The sequence below is a fragment of the Eurytemora carolleeae genome, unplaced genomic scaffold, assembly GCF_000591075.1.
Source record: "Eurytemora carolleeae unplaced genomic scaffold, Eaff_2.0 scaffold409, whole genome shotgun sequence".
Classification (NCBI taxonomy): domain Eukaryota; kingdom Metazoa; phylum Arthropoda; class Copepoda; order Calanoida; family Temoridae; genus Eurytemora; species Eurytemora carolleeae.
Window position 1 is genome coordinate 192326 of NW_019397434.1, and position 18889 is coordinate 211214.

The 18889-nt window shown below is 32.0% G+C and overlaps 2 protein-coding genes across 2 annotated transcripts in view; both read right to left on the reverse strand.

Annotated features, from left to right (window-relative positions):
- Positions 1–2: 2 nt before the first annotated feature.
- LOC111714272 (toll-like receptor Tollo) lies at positions 3–1616 on the reverse strand. Its single transcript, XM_023489337.1, has 3 exons — positions 1555–1616; positions 1028–1219; positions 3–165 (listed from the first exon to the last, which is right to left on the reverse strand). The coding sequence occupies exons 1-3, from the start codon at positions 1614–1616 to the stop codon at positions 18–20; spliced, it is 402 nt and encodes a 133-aa protein (XP_023345105.1). The 3' UTR covers positions 3–17.
- A 14268-nt stretch (positions 1617–15884) lies between these two features.
- LOC111714273 (toll-like receptor Tollo) overlaps positions 15885–18889 on the reverse strand; it is a 33503-nt gene continuing 30498 nt past the window's right edge. Inside the window, exons 13-15 of the mRNA XM_023489338.1 lie at positions 18636–18729; positions 18300–18365; positions 15885–16007 (exon numbers count right to left, since the gene is read on the reverse strand). Of these exons, the coding sequence (XP_023345106.1) occupies positions 15885–16007; positions 18300–18365; positions 18636–18729 (283 nt within the window). The remainder of the gene's footprint in view (positions 16008–18299; positions 18366–18635; positions 18730–18889) is intronic.

The window sequence follows — 18889 nt, forward strand, 5'->3', positions numbered from 1 at the left end:
AGTTAGATTAGTAGCGATCACCATCGAATTAGATTCAACGTTAGACTATACTCCCTTTCGTTTTTCGCGAACACTCCCTTAGGAATTGTTACCTGTAATGAGTTTAGGTTAATAAAGGCTTCAGAGCTGATGAAGGTCAACTTGTTAAACTGGAGATACATCTCTCTAGGAGACAAAGCAATCAAAAAAAGGGATTTTTTGTCTCCAGGACAAGATGGTGTTGTTACGATCAAATCTTGGAATTTTTCTATTGCGAACGTTTGGTGTTGTCTTAGTTTATATTGATCTACCAGGGATTGTAATCTGGCAGCACATTCATCCATCCACGCTTCATTCATTGACAATCAATCAATCAATTTCATTTTCAGGATATTTGAAATAAATAAATAAATCTCTCGAATTATTTTATTTTATTTGTATTTTGATTAAATTTCCATAAATTGAATTTAACTATTTAATAAATAATTTATCATCTCCATGTTTCTGCGCTATTAACCTGTCTGTCTGTCTGTTTGTTTGACTCCAATAAACGTCAAAACGACTGAACTAATCAGGCCCATATTTTTTGTGGGACCTCACGTGACCCCAGGGAAGGTTTATGGATGATCGAATTTTCATAATTTGCCTCTAACAAAATTCGATTTTTGAAAATTTTTTATTAAATCCGCGAAATTTTTGTGTTTGTTTTTGTTTTACAATGTATACAAAGAAAAAATGTTCACAATTGAATTAGAAGATACGGCGCGAAGCGCCCTAAAAGCCTGGTATATATATAAAATACTAGCTTTTGTACCCACCGTTCCCTGACGATATAAACCACTCAATGTAAAGTTGTTAAACTTAGCCATGATAACATTCACGTGGTTCAGAATCGAAATTCGAGCTATGACATTCAATCAAAAAACAAGAGATGACTACTTTATACATATAGCAATATAGATGCACATTTTTTATCTAAAATACACAACTTTTGTTGTTTTTTAACATAGATGATTTATTAAAAAAAATATTTGTTGAAATGTTGAACCTGAGATTAGTTAGATTGGAGAACTGACTGGTTCCAATACTATGCAGAAGATTGTTCTCCAGATGCAATATCTCAAGCTCCACCAGACCATTTAAAGTCCGAGGACCCAGCTCTGTGATCTCGCTAGCGTTCAGGTAGATGGTTCGAACCCGCTTTCGGCCGATAAACGCCTGAGATTCGAGCACGCCAAACCTTGAAATGTAAAAATTATTAACCCCATGAAGTGCTGTTATAGCTGTAATTTCAAGTGACCTGCATGCAAAGATGGCAATGCCCGTTTTACAACGGTACTCTTGAAACCTGAATCTGATAAAAAATATGTGGAAGATATTGTTGTTTTTCTGACAAGTGTTAATATTAATTTCTCCATCGCTTCTTATACGCGTCACATTCACAAAAAAACCACAAATGAAAAACAGTTTAAAGAAACAAAAACATGATATCAATAGTTCATACTTGATCAGACAACGCTTTTAAGGTACGGTTGCAAGTCGGACATCGCCAACTTTGCTTGAAATTAAGCTTACAGCCCCTTGAAGAAAATGCAAATGGTGGAATATTGTCCCTGCGAGAAGTAGCTGAACTGCATAGTGTAGATTTTCTTGAACCACTTCTCTTGTGCGCCGGGTAAAGTTGAAGAGAAATGGTTCAACTATGTCTACACAGTTCAACTACATATTTTTTCATCCATAAAATCTGGTCCAAAGATCTTTACTGTTTTGGTATATGCTGTAAACTTAAAAATGATCAAAGTAAAGACCTTAAACTTAAGACAAAGGACAAGACTTAAATTGTATAAAAGAGAAATAACTGATAATATTCAAAACACCCCACAACCCTGTTCATCCTTGTTTCAGTGCATGTAAAGAAAATTGGGTAAAAGTTGGGTAAGCTATTTTTTTAATTCCAAAATTTATAATGTAGAAAGATAGTTAGATACTACTACTGCATTTGCAATCTTTATTGGTTCTGTCAGTAAACCCTGATTGGATCAGACACTACTACAGTTGAAACCATGATTAGAGAGCATAATTTAAATACAAACCATCTGGGCACTGCATTCGACAGTCACAGGCAAAGAAATCACAGCAAAGACAGAGGGGAAAACAGTGGGCCTTCAAATACAATAATTTTTTTGTCAGATTTTTGTAAATGTTTAAAAAAGTTTTAAAACATAATTTCAAATGAATTGGGGTTGATCTCAAATCTAGGTTTGTAAAGACATCATGAGCGAGAAAGTCTGAAATTTATTTGTAAAAACTATGCTTTGAAAAAAAAAAAAAAAATGTTTGCATCCCTGATATTCACAGAGAAACAAGCTGGCCGGCGTATCAATCAGTGGTCGTTGATAGCTCATCATTCTCTCCGCATCCCCCCGTCCTCCTTCAACCATGCTTTTATTCAAGGAGTTCAAGGTACATGTTATCCTAAATATATCCTCCATAATCTCCATTTGTCTGTTTGGGTGTTTTGTTTGTTTGTTTGCTTGTCCGATCAGAACTCATGAACCCCTTGACCGATTTGCCTCGAATTTTGATTTTATTCTATTCCCTTATTAATTCTCATAATTCTTCTGTTTTTTCCCTGTAGAAGAAATAAGCAAGTCATTTTTGTGGAAAAATAACAATTGAAAAAATCAGTTTATCAAATTTATTTTAAGGGTCCCATAGTAAATCAGGCAAAGCCATCTTTGCATCACTGCTTGCATGCAGTACGCAACGAAAGCTAAATTTATGTGATGTGTAGTAAGTATGTATAGTTAAAAGGTACAGTGGAACCCATACAACTGTGGAATAGGAAGACGACTATTAGACTCAAGTAATGATTTCAAATAGTCTACTGAACATGAAGCACAGAGAGGTGTACACAGATCCATTTCACTTTTCATGTGTACTTTAAATAATGCACAGGCTTATATTGTTTAAATTTCGGCAATTCCTTTCAAGGTTGTAAAGTAAGGTTGGTTAATCTCGATGTGCTCCAATATACGGACAATATAGTCTCCTAAAATATAGATAAAAACCTCATATGACATCACTCTCGCCTCTATAATCATTTATCTATCATTCTAAGGAGACGACATTTTCAAACATTGGAGCGCATTGAGAATAACCAACCTTGATTCCTAATATCAGTGTTTTCGGGGTCCCACTGCATAAACATATAGAAAGTATTGATAGCAAAAGGTTGAGTACGAAGTGTACTTGTTGCATGCGGGCCTGTATTCAAGAGATGTAAAATAATAATTTATTTTTTATGCGCATACCGTCAATATTTTTATACTGTTGTCTTTTCAATATGCTGTACAGTGTACAGGCCCCAGGGTGAATAGATTTTTTTGCCACCTTGAATAAGCTGACTTAAAGGGACTATCGGCGTAATTTCATGCAACTTAAAGGGACTATCAGCGTAATTTCATGCAACTTAAAGGGACTATCGGCGTAATTTAATTCAACTTAAAGGGACTGTCCGCGTAATTTCATGCAACTTAAAGGGACTGTAGGCGGAATTTTTGGTATTTTTTTGTCTATGTCTGGTATACTCGGATAAGGACCAGCTCTATACCTGTCAATGTCTGGTATACTAGGATAAGGACCAGCAGCGGCAAGTTCATCAATACGCGGCAAATAATCCGTCTCACAATCACAGAGGATAGGATTGTACCCTAGCAGTACACTTGGGGATCCTAGGCAATAATAATTGATAACATTAATAATTGATAACAATAATAATTGATAACATTAATAATGATAACAACTAGTTTAAGTGCCTGGCGTTAATACCTGTTTAATGAAAAAAAACTTTGAAATTTTTTTTTTTAAATTTGAGAAAAAAATCTAATTTTAAAAAAATTTCTTGTGTTTCCTGAATTTTTTTAAAGTCAAATTGATTTAGCCGTTTGGCCAGTTATAGCTAACAAATACATATATATGAGCGAAGAGCTTTATTAGATATATATATAGANACCATACGCATGCTTGCACGCACATAGATAAATTCTCCCGCGCATTCGAGTTTTTTCTTATTTTACGAGCATGTAAATAAGATAACTCATCAGGGTGCAAACACACTGCATGGAGTAGGAGGAAGGGGGGAATTTAAACTTTTTTATTTCGGAGATCAGATTTAATATCCACCTGTGTTCCCTCTTTTACCCCCCACCCCCTGAATTAAATTCTGTCCACGCCTCTTTGCAAATAAACATTCCCTTGTTTATAAAGACAGCTTTTGTCACCCAGTACAGCTAGCTGGCTGGCTAGGCATCTATGCAACTATTTGAGTTTGGGAATTTGCGAACTTTAGTTGGTTGAGAAGTAATTTCAGGAATTGGGAATACAAAAATTAATTAGGATTAGGATTCAATTCAAGAAATTAATTGGTATTAGGACAAAATTCAATAAAAAAATTGGGATTAGGATTCAATTCTAAGAAGTGATTGGGATTTTATTCCGGAACAAAATTGGGATTGACGTTCAATTCCAGTGAATGATTGGGATTGGAATTCTTTTCTATTGAAAAATTGGGATTTGGATTCAATTCCAAAAAAATGTTGATTCCTCCAATCTTTCTATCCATCTATCTATCTATTTATCTATCTATCTATTTATCTTTCTATATATCTATCTATCTATCTATCTATCTATCTATCTATCTATCTATCTATCTATCTATCTATCTATCTATCTATCTATCTATCTATCTATCTATCTATCTATCTATCTATCTATCTATCTATCTATCTATCTATCTATCTATCTATCTATCTATCTATCTATCTATCTATCTATCTATCTATCTATCTATCTATCTATCTATCTATCTATCTATCTATCTATCTATCTATCTATCTATCTATCTATCTATCTATCTATCTATCTATCTATCTATCTATCTATCTATCTATCTATCTATCTATCTATCTATCTATCTATCTATCTATCTATCTATCTATCTATCTATCTATCTATCTATCTATCTATCTATCTATCTATCTATCTATCTATCTATCTATCTATCTATCTATCTATCTATCTATCTATCTATCTATCTATCTATCTATCTATCTATCTATCTATCTATCTATCTATCTATCTATCTATCTATCTATCTATCTATCTATCTATCTATCTATCTATCTATCTATCTATCTATCTATCTATCTATCTATCTATCTATCTATCTATCTATCTATCTATCTATCTATCTATCTATCTATCTATCTATCTATCTATCTATCTATCTATCTATCTATCTATCTATCTATCTATCTATCTATCTNACACTCCACACTCCACACTCCACACTCCACATTCCACACTTTACACTCAACACTGATAACCTACATACTGATATTCATGTGATTGAACACAACTCTGCATAATGTTACACACCCATTCACTCCATACTGCAGACTTCACACTCCGCAACGCACAATGCGTAATATATATTACACACCACATACCTCACACTCCACGAGTCCACACTCCACAGTGTTAAATACCACAAACCCCTTACTCCACACTCCACAGTGTTACACACCACAAACTCCACACTGTTAAAAAGTAGTGCAAGCTTGCATGCAGGAAAGACCTATCAGGGTTTTGCTAATTGCTTCTTTGAATCGGCGATATGCAAGTTTCTATTTTTTTGGACAACACCTTTAATAAGGTATATAACCAATAGCAAATACCTTACAGGCAACACTATGTTAAAAAATGAATGCGAACTGCACAAAACTTCTCTGTGCGCGTCTTTAGCTTCGTTATTCAACTCTAATGCAGAGTTTCTTGACAAGGAAGAATGGTAAGATTTAAAACTCATTAAAAGTTTTATTAAAATTAAACTAAGATATATCTACAAAATTATAGGAAACTAACCCCCCTCCCCCGCCCCTCCATCTTTAATTTCCAAATAATTTTGTGGTGAAAATACAAGAATTTAATTGGGAAAAGTAACAAAAAGTTTAAAACGTAAAGTCCTCCTCCCCACATCCTTTACCTTGGAAATAGCCTGAAAATGTAAAAAACCACCTCTGTGGGTGCATCTTTTCTTCTTCTGATGGCTATAAAGTCCAATCTCAATCTCCTTTGGGATTGGTCATGTATCGCAAAATAAAACGTCTATGCCACAAAATCTCATTTTCTAATTGTTATTGTAATCCCTAGATATTTCAGACTGTGAAAGCTGTCAGAGTAATCTAACTTTTAAATATCGTAGGTTTACACCAACAGGTTGCAAAAATATAGGGATTAGAAAATTTGAGTGGGTGGAAAAAAACTTGTTTTTTAGGGCAAAAAATATATTTTTTTCTGAACCCTATGCAAATCTGATTACCTGATATTGTTGAGATGAATGAATGAGTTGGCAGAGATATCCTCGATCTCGTTATTATTGATATAGATGCGTCGGAGTCCGCTAAGGAAAGCGCTGGAACTGATTTTTCTATAATACCCAATCAATCAATCTTCAGTCAGAGTCTAGACTTAAAGGGACTGTGCCCTTTTTTTGAACAATTCTCCCTTTAAAAATTAGTTGGAAAAAAGTAATAGAGAAATCTTTTTTTCGTTTTTTTTGATTTCTCTGTATATGTGGTTTGTGGATATAAATAGTATTAATCAAACTTAGACTAGATTTAAAGAATTTGAGCGGCGGCTTAAATTTAATCCGTGGCTCAAATATGGTTGGTTTCACTTAAAATTGTATTCAATGTTTCAAGATTTATGCCGGCGCTCTGTTGAAACCAGTTTTTGGCGATTTAAGACGCAGCTCAAATTAATTAAATTCGGACACAGGTCAATTTTTTTTATTTCTCTGTATATGTGATTTGTGGATAAAATAGTATTAATCAAACTTGCATTAGTTCATCAAAACTTTTCGGGAAAACTCCCAGAAATAGCATTTTTAGCAAAACCACTAACAAATTTTTAACAATATTTGATTAAGTGTATAACGATAAAGAAATTATGTTATATATTGCCGTTCTTATAAACTATTTTCTTAGTGAAAATACATTTTATCTCAATAATATTATTTCTAAAAGATATATTTCATTTCTTTCCAAGTTTTATTTAATATCAATGATATATTCAGAAACTTCCCCTGGAGCAATTTTATAAAATAATGAAAAATGGAATATTTCATTCAGTTTAAAATTGTTCTGTTGTATTAGTTTAAAAGGGGGGGGGGAGGAATAAAGCAAGATTTAAAAGACATGTGCGTAATTTAATTTAAAGTGCTTTTGCTCACAATAAAATTTTAATTAATAACATGAAAAATTTTTAGAAAAAAAACTAAACAAGGAAATATTCCTAAAAGTATTTACTTTCCGTATAACTGTAGTCTGTAGGGGTTGCTTATATACAAGTAAATTTTATGTAAATTTACTCGTATAACTGTAGTCTGTAGGGGTTGCTTATATACGAGTAAATTCTATGTAAATTTAGTATCAACATTTAAAATACTGAGTTTGATTCTTGTTTCATGTTTGGAAAAATTTATTCAAATACTTTTCAAACTTTTCCTCAAAACTTTAAAGACTTTATTGGAGAATTCCAGCATTAGAAGTTTCACCAATATAAGTTTACAAATCTCAACTACATTTATATAATCACTCCGATCTAGGAAAGTTTGGGGACTGCTCTAACTTCCTACCCTCCAGGTCTTATCTCCCTAATGTAATACTACTGAAATTCATTCCACTCCATGATGGGTTATATTTCATTCTAAAAGAAACACACTTAAAAGAAAGAGATTTGTAATGCATTGTACTGTTATTGAGATCCATATCTATCTAGTTAGGTAAAGATCGACCTATATAAATGACTGATGAAATTTTTCAAACACAAATTCATTTAGTCCTCATAATTAAAGGCGTTCCATCATTCTTTAAGTTCAGTTGAAATCAAACTAAGCCGGAGAGAAATATCTAAAAGTAATTTCTCAGAACATACTGAACCTTAAGAAAAAGAATTAACTCTACTTTTAATTGTAAAATCACACTTCTTTAATTATTACTTATTATTACTTTTTGCAGTGTTATTTTGTCATTACTTGTGAGTTAAAATAATTAGCATCTTAAAACTTTTGAAATCTAATTTTTATGAAATTGAGCTGTGTTATTAGAAAATTGAAAGAAGAGTGCAAATTATAGTGCAAACATTGACACATTGTGATATATGCAGTGTGAAATATATATTAAAGAGAAACTATTTGCTTAAAACTTGTCTAAATTTGCTAAACATACTCTCTTATTATTAGATCTTTAGGTAGGGGCATTTAGGGTTGTTAATCAGTTTTGAAAATGATCGTTTTTAATTTGGTTTTTGGATCGTTTTTAAAAAACATTATAAAGGTTTTTATTTAGTTTTTTGATTGTTTTTAAAAACAATCGTTTTTTTCTAAAAATAATGATAATTTTTTAAAACAACCCATTTGTTTTGAACTTCTAGAAAACGAACAACAATCGTTTTTTTAATAAAAGCGATAAGCAACTGTTTTTTATAAAATAATTTTTTAAAAACTATCGTTTATGAAAAACAATCATTCTTGAAGAAAAAAATGTTATAAATAAATATGAGTGTTTGGCATTTATAAAAACAGTTAAGAATGTCGTTTTACATGCAATTTTATTGAATTTGGTCCTACTCTCACATGTAGTTTCCTAAAGGCATATAAAATTGGACTGTAGGGGATAAATTCGTAAAAAGTTGTGGGGGAGCTAAAACTTATTGATATTTTCTTTAAAACTACTCAATAATAAGTACCAATGCCTTTTAGGTCGGTTTCTTTTCTTAAAATTCATTTTTTATCAATTCAATGCTTGTAAGATTTATGAACCACTTCATTTTAGGATCAAAAGTTTAATACTTAAAATATTTGTTGTACCATTTAAAATAGGTACAACCTTGCACACAGATGTATTCATTTTTTATTTTCAAAGCAAGGTTTTTTGAAAATTCCAAAATTCTACAAATTCATTTTTATGAATATCTAATTATTAACACAAGGGTTTATTATCCAGAAGAGAAAGAATTTTACAAACTTTTTATAGATCTGTAAAAAGTGTCAGATTACCTTTCAAACTTAAGGAGACTGCGGATGTAAATAATTCAAGGTACCTTCCATTTAAAGAGGGGTATGTCAGATACACAACCTTTATATGTTAAAAAATATGGAAGATAACATAATTGTTCTAGTTTGAAAAGTTTTAAATCTGAAAATTTTTCAATTATTTCTTGATCAGACAAAGCTTTCAAGGGTATTATAGGGAATCAGACATTACATTATAGGGTCACTTGAATTTACATTTACAGTCCCTTTAAAAAGCTTTCAAAGTCAAGGTAAGGGAAGAATCCTGGCTTCTATTAAGTATATTGACTTCTAACAAATGTTACAAATAAACCTCCAAGCAGTAAATAACAATTGACCAATATCTTAAGAAATTTTAAATCTTTCAGAAATTTTACGTTCTTTTTATGAGCCAATAAAATTTGGCTGCTGTAAAATTTTAGAAGTCATTTAGCTTGTATTTTTTACAATTATTCAATTTTTTTGTTTTGACAATCTAGGAAAAATTAAAAAGAACAATGTTATAAAAAAAAGCCAAATTAGTCTAAAAGTAAGCAGACACATGTATTTTCTTCAAATGCCATTAAAATCTTAACCTTTTTGGGTGTTGCAGTAAAGGTTTTTGATAAAAAAAAATGCACACAATTTTCAAAGGACATAATTATGCCTTGTTTGTTTCACGTGGCTTAAGAGAAGTTGGAGAAACTTTTGTGGACACAAATCTCTTGTGGGCAGTAATTAATTTACTTTTATTCCAATGTTATTACACAGAAAGAAAGTTTTCCAGTGCAATAGTGTCTTAACTTGTCATTAGGGCTGGACCCAATCTTACTTTTTGAAATGTTCCACGTTCCTTAACAGCAGCTTTCAGCTGGAAAGTTGATTCTTTTCCAAATCATTCCATTTGTTTTTAAGTGTTTGTTATTTTTCTCCAAACAATTTCATTGTTAATGGAAAATCCTATTTGAAACTGTAAAGAAAAACTGTTCTCCATTTGATGCCCATATTCAAACAAAATCTGTTATTCCTGTCACACAAGATTTCCCAAATCAGATTCTGAAATATACCAATAGGTAATTTTACCCAAATTCTGGTGCACATCAGACATATTTGCATAATCTTTTGACTTCTAAGCCACAGCACTAAGTCTCCTATGCTTGTGTACTTAATCAAGTGATTTAAAAACCCCATCTACTCAGATATATTTCATTAAACCGGACTTCACTTATTTCTATGAGGTTTTGTAAATTGCATTTTAGTTATACTTTACAGATTTTAATTAAACTGATACTTAAGTCTAGGACTTCATAATATCAAGTTTGGTATTTATTGAGCTGGACTTACCTTGAGTTCAGAATTTTTTTATCAAACCTTGAGGTCGTGTGTTAATCTGAACTTGAAAATTTCAGGATTGTAAAATCCCACCTCTGTTTTCCTTTATTTGCTTTCTTCCATCTCCAATCCTGTTTTCTATTCAAATTGAATTGATTTCCTGAATGTAAAATTTCCCTGGATTTGCAGAAGGACGAGTGTCAAGCTTTGAATATTTAATATTGGACCCACACCATATCTTAGCCAGGGGTAAGCCAACCAGAGAAATCTGTCTCATTGGCATTGACAGTGGCAAATTTCAAGTGGCAGGGAGAAAAAAAAATTAATGTGCTTAGAAACCATTCAGCTGATTGTTTTACATACATAATTCCATGACTGGTTGCTAGGTGGTTTTTAACTTGTTAAATGTTTTCAGTATAGTAGTCTAAATATTACGGTCCCTTCTCTCCACAACTGAGAAGAAAGTGTGACTAATCCCAAACAAGAAATAGGAAAAAAGATTAATACAGAAGGAATACAGAAACTCTAAAAATCAGGGATAGAGAACACACACCGGTTCTAGGGGAAACAGAGCCTTCAATAGACCTTTAATCAAATACCACAAACTGGTTTTTTACCCTTCTTACAATGGAAACTGGATTAATCATGGCAGACCTCTGCCAATGATAGGCAAAAGACACACTCCCCGTGCTTTAAAGCGATGGAACAGCATGCTTAGCGGGTTATTTTTTCACTTAAAATCTGTCCATGTGGGAATACATGTTAACAGTGAGGACTATGGTATTTCTCATACCTGTTACCCTTACACCCCCATCCTCATCCTCCTACCTCCTAAAATCAAACCTTATCCTACTTCACAAGCAGACATATTGGAACTCAGAAAATGCTTTACTGTGGAATCTTAATCAATACTTTCTGAGAGAGATCATCATAGGTATCATAGGTGTTCCTTTCCTAGGGGGTACACCTAAATCACCTTGAACCTACAGGAATGCAGCTAAGGCTTGGAGGTATTCTAATTTCTTTCTAAATTACTGCAAGACACTGATACATGTGATGCAGCTGACAAAGGGAAGTTCTCCTTATACAACAATGTCAGCAAAAAACCTGCATTGATTGCGTCAATATCTAACACAACTGGAATAAATACAGAAACTCAAGAGCTGATATTGNAGCTAATTGAATGAGAAAACAGGACAGCCAGAAAACAAGAAGATTGGAAAAGTAATTATCCGCATTCTGCAATAAATAATCAATAAATTTGTTTCATAAAAAATTAAAGATAAATAAATTGACAAAGTTAAAAATATGTTGATCTGAAAACACACCAGGCATTGTGCTGAATCTGATTGGTTGTACAGCATAAGCTAGGGTTAATGAGGGCTTTCATTTAACTTTTTTCTTCCCTTCCCCTCCCCCCCTCCTTCCTCTACTGAAATAGACATAATGTATATTCAACTCATGAACTTAGTTAACTATAACAAGTAAAGTTGAAATTTATCTAACTATCTCTCTATGTACAATTCCAAAAGGTGACATTGTCCTTTTCTGATAAGATATGGGGCAAAGTTGTATTAATGGGACCTTAACTAGGCCTGAGCATGTTAGTCCTTTTTTCAAACCAGCTGTTAATGGTTAGTGCAAATAGCGTTTTTTTCGTTTGTTAAAAATTATAAAAAAAATACACATTGTAGTTTAGACTATGTTATGTATGACAATTAACAAAATTTTCTAGAATTGGTCTTTCCGTTTATTTTTAATTTCCTTGTATTAATTCAATGAGAATATTTTTTCAAAGCAATTTAGTTACATTGCGATGGGAACAGCATTAATATCACTATCAATCATGACCATAGACGTTCACATATCCGATGACTGTGCAAGATAGTGAAAATGCATCTGCTCCCATCACAATAAAATTTATTTTGTATTTGAACAACTATCTCCAGGGTGAACTATGCCCTGTCCTACTTAACCCATGTTGAGAGAGGAGAGAGGACAAGGATTAGTTTGATCTCAATTTAATCCTAGGATGGATAATAGGCTCCAGGGACCACAGATTCCTTCCCTTCATTCTACTCTTTCTTAATCTAAAAGCAGCAATTGTTTGTCTTAAATTTTCTTCTTCTTTCTTCTCAATTAATTAGTACCCACAGGAATCTTTTTTTTAGCCTTCAAATTTAGGATGCACAAGCAATTTCTACAAAACTCAAAAATGTCCATTACGCTATGTTTGATTGATTTGTTTGCCAGATCAAAATTGGCAAACTTAGCTCTGACTAGTTTTGTGTGATGTGGTCTGTCATATAAATCTAGCTTTCCTATGTTTTGTGCATAAACGATCAAAAATATTCTAAGTACGATTACACTGGACCGGACGATGGTACATACAAGAAAACATTTCAGTGGATGGCAAAGTTTTCTTACGAGATCCATATACAAGCCTCCATCTTTTATCCCTTAATCTCTCCATGTTTTCCATCTCCTGGCTCTCCCCCTCCTCCTCCCCCCTAGGGGAATAATAGAAGGTCCAGCCAAGGTAATCATTGTTTTACACCAGGGAATAGTCGGGAAACAACTACAACCATATATCAGAACTGAGACATACACAAAAACAAACAACAACAATAACAACAACAACAATAAACAAATAAAATGATCTAGATACAATGTTGTTTTTTTCGAATAGATGGACGACATCTAAGCCATCATATGTATATTTGATGAATTGTTAGTAAACAAATATTCTTACAAGTAGCTTGAAAATGAACTTATTAAAAGAAATGAGTCTGTGTACAGTGTACACACTGCATCTGGTTCATGTTCATTGGACTATATAAAATATATGACTATTTAAACCTGGAGCAAAAATGCGATATTTGGTAAAAATTGTCAAATCCATCTGGTTGGATGAAAACCAGTTCTCACCATACTCATACACAAACTGGATATAGAAGGGTGGGATTTTCTAATATGTTCAATCTTAAAGGAACACTTTTCCAATATGTTCAAACTTAAAGGAACACTTTTCCAATATGTTCAAACTTAAAGGAACACTTTTCCAATATGTTCAAACTTAAAAGAACACTTTTCCAATATGTTCAAACTTAAAGGAACACTTTTCCAATATGTTCAAACTTAAAGGAACACTTTTCCAATATATTCAAACTTTAAGGAACACTTTTCTAATATGTTCAATCTTAAAGGAACACTTTCTAATATGTTTAAACTTAAAGGAACACTTTTCCAATATATTCAAACTTTAAGGAACACTTTTCTAATATGTTTAATCTTAAAGGAACACTTTCTAATATTTTTAAACTTAAAGGAACACTTTCCCAATATGTTCAAACTTAAAGGAACACTTTCTAATATGTTTAAACTTAAAGGAACACTTTTCCAAATTCCAATATGCTCAAACTTTAAGGAACACTTTTCCAATATGTTCAAACTTAAAGGAACACTTTTCAAATATGTTCAAACCTGAAAGAATACTTTTCAAATATGTTTAAACTTAAAGAAACACTTTTCCAACATGTTCATACTTAAAGGAACACTTTTCAAATATGTTCAAACTGGAAAGAACACTTTTCAAATATGTTCAAACTTAAAGGAACACTTTTCAAATATGCTTAAACTTAAAGAAACACTTTTCCAACATGTTCATACTTAAAGGAACACTTTTCCAATATGTTCAAACTTGAAGGAACACTTTTTCAATAAATCTTAAAATGAAATTTCTCCAAGAAGCTTCAACAAATATTTTTAGACGTGAAATTCTAACTCTGCAAGTGTTGCCTTAAATTCTGGCAAATTTTAACCAGGAGTGTACATTTTCATAAGAAAACAAACATTTTTCTTCATCGCCCCTTTTGAAAATCTTTTTTCTTCAGAAGGTGTTCTTCGCTGATTTTAGGAAATAATGTGAATTTTTGTGTAAAAAATATCAAAAAGAATGAAAAAAGCTGCCTGTTGATATCCAACTTTAAATTTTTTCCGCAAACCATCAAAACCACCATCCCCCCTCCAGGGGGAGGGGGATAATTATGAAAAATATTCACCCCTGTCAAACATTTTTTGATTTATCTAAAAATCTACGAAAAGTTTGTTCAGTTAATTTGTTGGAAGAGATCTGTTGAGGTTTTACTGCTGACTCAACGGAAATCAAATTGAACAACTCTGCTAAACTAATTTCACGGCTACTACCTTTTCTACAGATAAGGTTTTTTTTGCAAATCTTATTTTGATTTTTAGTTAACTTGTAGTGTATGTCTTTAGCATAAATTTGTTTTAAGATTCTTAAAGAGAATGTAAGCATAATTTTAATAGACCATCCAATGAAGGTCTGCAATGCCCGATTTACAACGGTACCCTTAAAAACCTTAATACGATAAATTTCTCCATAGTTTCTTATATAAACAAGTCATTTTAATTTTAAATAAAAAGTTTAATTTAACGCAAACATTGACAGCCAATTCATTTGATCAGACAAAGCTTGTCAGGGTACCGTTGTTAATTGGACATTGTTATCTTGGCATGAATGGTGGCTTGAAATTGCGCTTTCTGTACAGTCCCCTTAAAAATACTCATTTGTCCAATTTCTGGATACTGAGTCCGAATTTAATGAATTTGAGCTACATCTTAAATCCCCCCAAAACCGGGTTTAATTGATTGCCGACTTAAATCTTGAAACATTGAATACAACTTTAAGTGGAACCAACCATATTTGAGCTGGGGCTCAAATTTAAGACGTGGCACAAATTCTTTAAATTCTGCCTCTGGATATTCAATTTAATTCGATAGCTTCTAAAAATACCCATTTTGTTTGACAGCACATATCTAAATTGACTATGAGAATTGGTTTTAAACTTATCTTATCGAAATCAAAATTCATCAAAATTATATATTAGTTAAATTGATTAATCAATATTTCAATCTTATTGATCAACTATATAGTTTAACTTGATCAATTACGCATTGATCATATAAAAGATTACAGTTTACCTGAAGCAGTATATTGATCAATTAACAGATTGATCAATTGTGTTTTGTCTTTTAAAAGATCGATTGATTGATTGATTGATTTGATTTGATTTCCTTATTTTGTTGAATGAAGCGTCCAAGGTGTGAAGTTTAAACCCCTCTCGTAACTGTAGAAGCAGAAAAACAATTGAAAAAAAATAATTAAACTTGGGAAGGATAATTAAAAATAATCAGAAACCAGGTTTTCAGACTTTTAAGATTCGTCATTTAGTTATTTCATTTGGTTGCTTCACAAAACGTTCGCATTCACTTTGGATTGAAGGATTCATAACTCTAATTGGATAATGAGATAGATAGAAAGATAGATGTTACCGCCATACTATTATAATGAGAAAAATAATAATAATAATAATAATAATCATAATTTCAATTTTTTACCTCTAAGATATTGTAATATTAATAACAATGATAATATTTAAAACTGTTCACCTAGGTTTTTAGGTATAAATGCGAAGTCGAACCAATGAAGCTGATTGGAGGACACGTTTAACCATCGGAGGCCGGCCTGGGCGGTTAGGAGGCCGTTTATATCTGGGATCTAAAAATTTTAAAGTTTAATAATTTATCATTTAGTTCTCTGCAGTTTGCTAAAATGCATAAAATCTAATGCAGTTTGCAATTATTATCATTAAGCTGCAAAATGCAACAATGTATTTTAATTAGATATTTCAAAGAATATATTTTTTTTGATCCAAAAGAAATTCTAAATTTTCTATTTTTTTTATCTCGTCAAGCTGAAGGTGTAAACGCTTGTTTTTTCAAAATTGGACTATTTTGCTCCAACAGAAATCATAGTTTGAAAAATTAAAGGGTTCAAGAGATCTGCTTGTTTTACCATTTTCAAAAGTTTAAAATTTGCAGTATTTGCAATTTTGCAATTTAAACGCAAAAACAAGAGATTGCACTTTTACTGGGACTTATGAAAAAACTTAAATACAAATATTTTTGAGAATAATTCTTTAAAATCGTGGCCCCTCAAAATCAACCTCAAGTCATATTAATTGTAGATTTTTAAGAAGAAAAAAACCGTCCTTGTTATTCTTAAACCTTGAGGTTTGGTGTGTAATCCTTGTATTTCTGAATCCATGAAAAGCAGGGTTAATCAAGTTAATGAACTAGGTTGAGAAAACTTAAACTTTTTTTGGTAAAAAAGTGAACGAAAGCATTTTGTTATTGAGTTAATGGGACTGTCGGCGATTGTTACCTTTTATACCTCTTTTTGAGTAACACTGTCAAAGATACCCTAAAACTTGTTTGATTTTGACATTTTCCTTCGTTGTCTATGCACCATCATAAATCCACAAGCCGATATTGAAGGGAAACCAAACTTGAAAGTATTTAATTTTCCCAGTGGGAATATTTTTCCTTGGTCAGATAAAGGTTTAACGGGAACCATTGTGATTTTGTCATTTCATAAAGAGGGTCATTTCAAATTACGTCGACATTCCCTTTAAGAAGATAGTTTAAAACAATCCCTTTCAGAAGATAGTTTAAAACAGTCCCTTTAAGAAGATAATTTAAAACAATCCCTTTAAGAAGATAGTTTAAAACAGTCCCTTTAAGAAGAAAGTTTAAAACAGTCCCTTTAAGAAGATAGTTTATAACAATGCACTTCGGGTTAAATTTTCTTCAAGCTTTAACTGCTTGATGCATACCTGGAAAACTTTGCAAACTTGAAATAAAATTTTTTCTAAGAATTTTATTTTGTATTGTACTTGCTTACTCTGTACTGTACTTTACTGTACTGGATTACTTTGTACTGTACTGCACTGTACTGTACTGGCTTACTCTGTACTGTAATGTACTGTTCTGGCTTACACTGTACTGGCTTACTCTGTACTATGTACTGTACTGTACTGGCTATTTCTGTACTCTTTACACTATATCGTTCAAATGTGCTATTTTATAAAATTGTATATATCACCTCTATAGAGAAAATTCTCGCAGAGAACAGTAATATTTAAATAGCATGTCGATTTTATTTAAAGTGACCCTCCAGATTTAAAGTGACATGCAAGATCACGACGATACCCTTTAAACCTTAATCTGATAGATAATGTGGCAGACTGATAAGTGATTAATTTTGACAATTTCGTCCATTCCTACTATAGCATAGATCTGCCAGTACTTTTACAGAAAAACCATGAATATTTTATTCATTCTTCAAACATAGGGGTAAAGTTGTGAATGCAACACGTTTACAGTCCCTTTATGCTTGTTTCTACTAAAACAGTCCCTTTATGCTAGTTTCTACGAAAACAGTCCCTTTTTAGTTGATTTTTAATAAAATCAGAATTTTCATTAAACCGTAAAGTTGTATATCAATGTATGTTTCACCTTTATTTAAAAATCAAAATTCAATAAGTACTTGCAAACTTAAATATTCTCTAATTTGCAAACTTAAATATTCTCTAATTTAAAGCTTGCAGATTTCCCGTAGTAAAATATAAAAGTGTAAGCTCACATCAGTTTGGTTATCTTTTTTATAAATGTTTAACGGTTTCAGTCCAAATATCTAATTATCTTTACATAAAAAACATTTAATTTAAACTTTATTTAATCATCTCCTTTCAGTGAGTGTAATACGAATTCACCTGATTTTTTACTAGCCACAGCGCTGACAATTTGCCTGATTTTTTACTAGCCACAGCGCTGACAATTTACCTGATTTTGATCTAGCCACAGCGCTGACAATTTACCTGATTTTGATCTAGCCACAGCGCTGACAATTTACCTGATTTTGATCTAGCCACAGTTTACCTGATTTTGATCTAGCCACAGCGCTGACAGTTTACCGGAGTTTGATCTAGCCACAGTGCTGACATTTTACCTGATTTTGATCTAGCCGTAGGGCTGACAGTTTACCAAGATGGACAAATGTATTCTGTTCTATCTCCTGCAAACATTTAAACTATTAAAATCATTTAACTATGTTGAATATCAAAATTAAATTGAAATATTTTTTGCAAGAAAAGTATTTAAATTAAATTTAAAATATATAAAGTCAGGGGGTGAAATGTTGAACTAAGTCAAGATTCGAATTGTGTACCCAGGGGTCAATATAATTCCAAAATTGATTATTTGTCCGATCCCAAGTTATTTTTTGTCCCAGAAAAAAAAAAAAAATTCGGTCCTTACACTTTCATTTTCCGTCCCAACAGTGTACCTGAATCTGATTATCACTGAGGTTAAGAATCTCCACCCCTGGAATTCTTGAGAAGAAAGCTTGGTTTAAAGATTTTAGCTGGTTCCTGGCTAGCCTAGATAGATCAACAATCAGAAAATATAAAATCAAATCAAATCTGAAATGTTGGGATAAACTATCAGTCAGCTATAGTCAATATCAATTAAAAAAAAACGATTTTCAAATCAATCTACCCCCTGGATGTTAGATGTTAGGTACTTTCCCAAAGGATTTTT

Excerpts from the sequence above, each read along its gene's own strand:
- LOC111714272 (XM_023489337.1), bottom strand. The coding sequence starts at position 1,616 with ATGCAGTTCAGCTACTTCTCGCAGGGACAATATTCCACCATTTGCATT. Across the intron at positions 1,220-1,554 it reads TGCATTTTCTTCAAGGGGCT|GTTTGGCGTGCTCGAATCTC; the intron begins GTAAGCTTAATT and ends TTACATTTCAAG. Across the intron at positions 166-1,027 it reads TCCAATCTAACTAATCTCAG|AGAGATGTATCTCCAGTTTA; the intron begins GTTCAACATTTC and ends TTTGTCTCCTAG.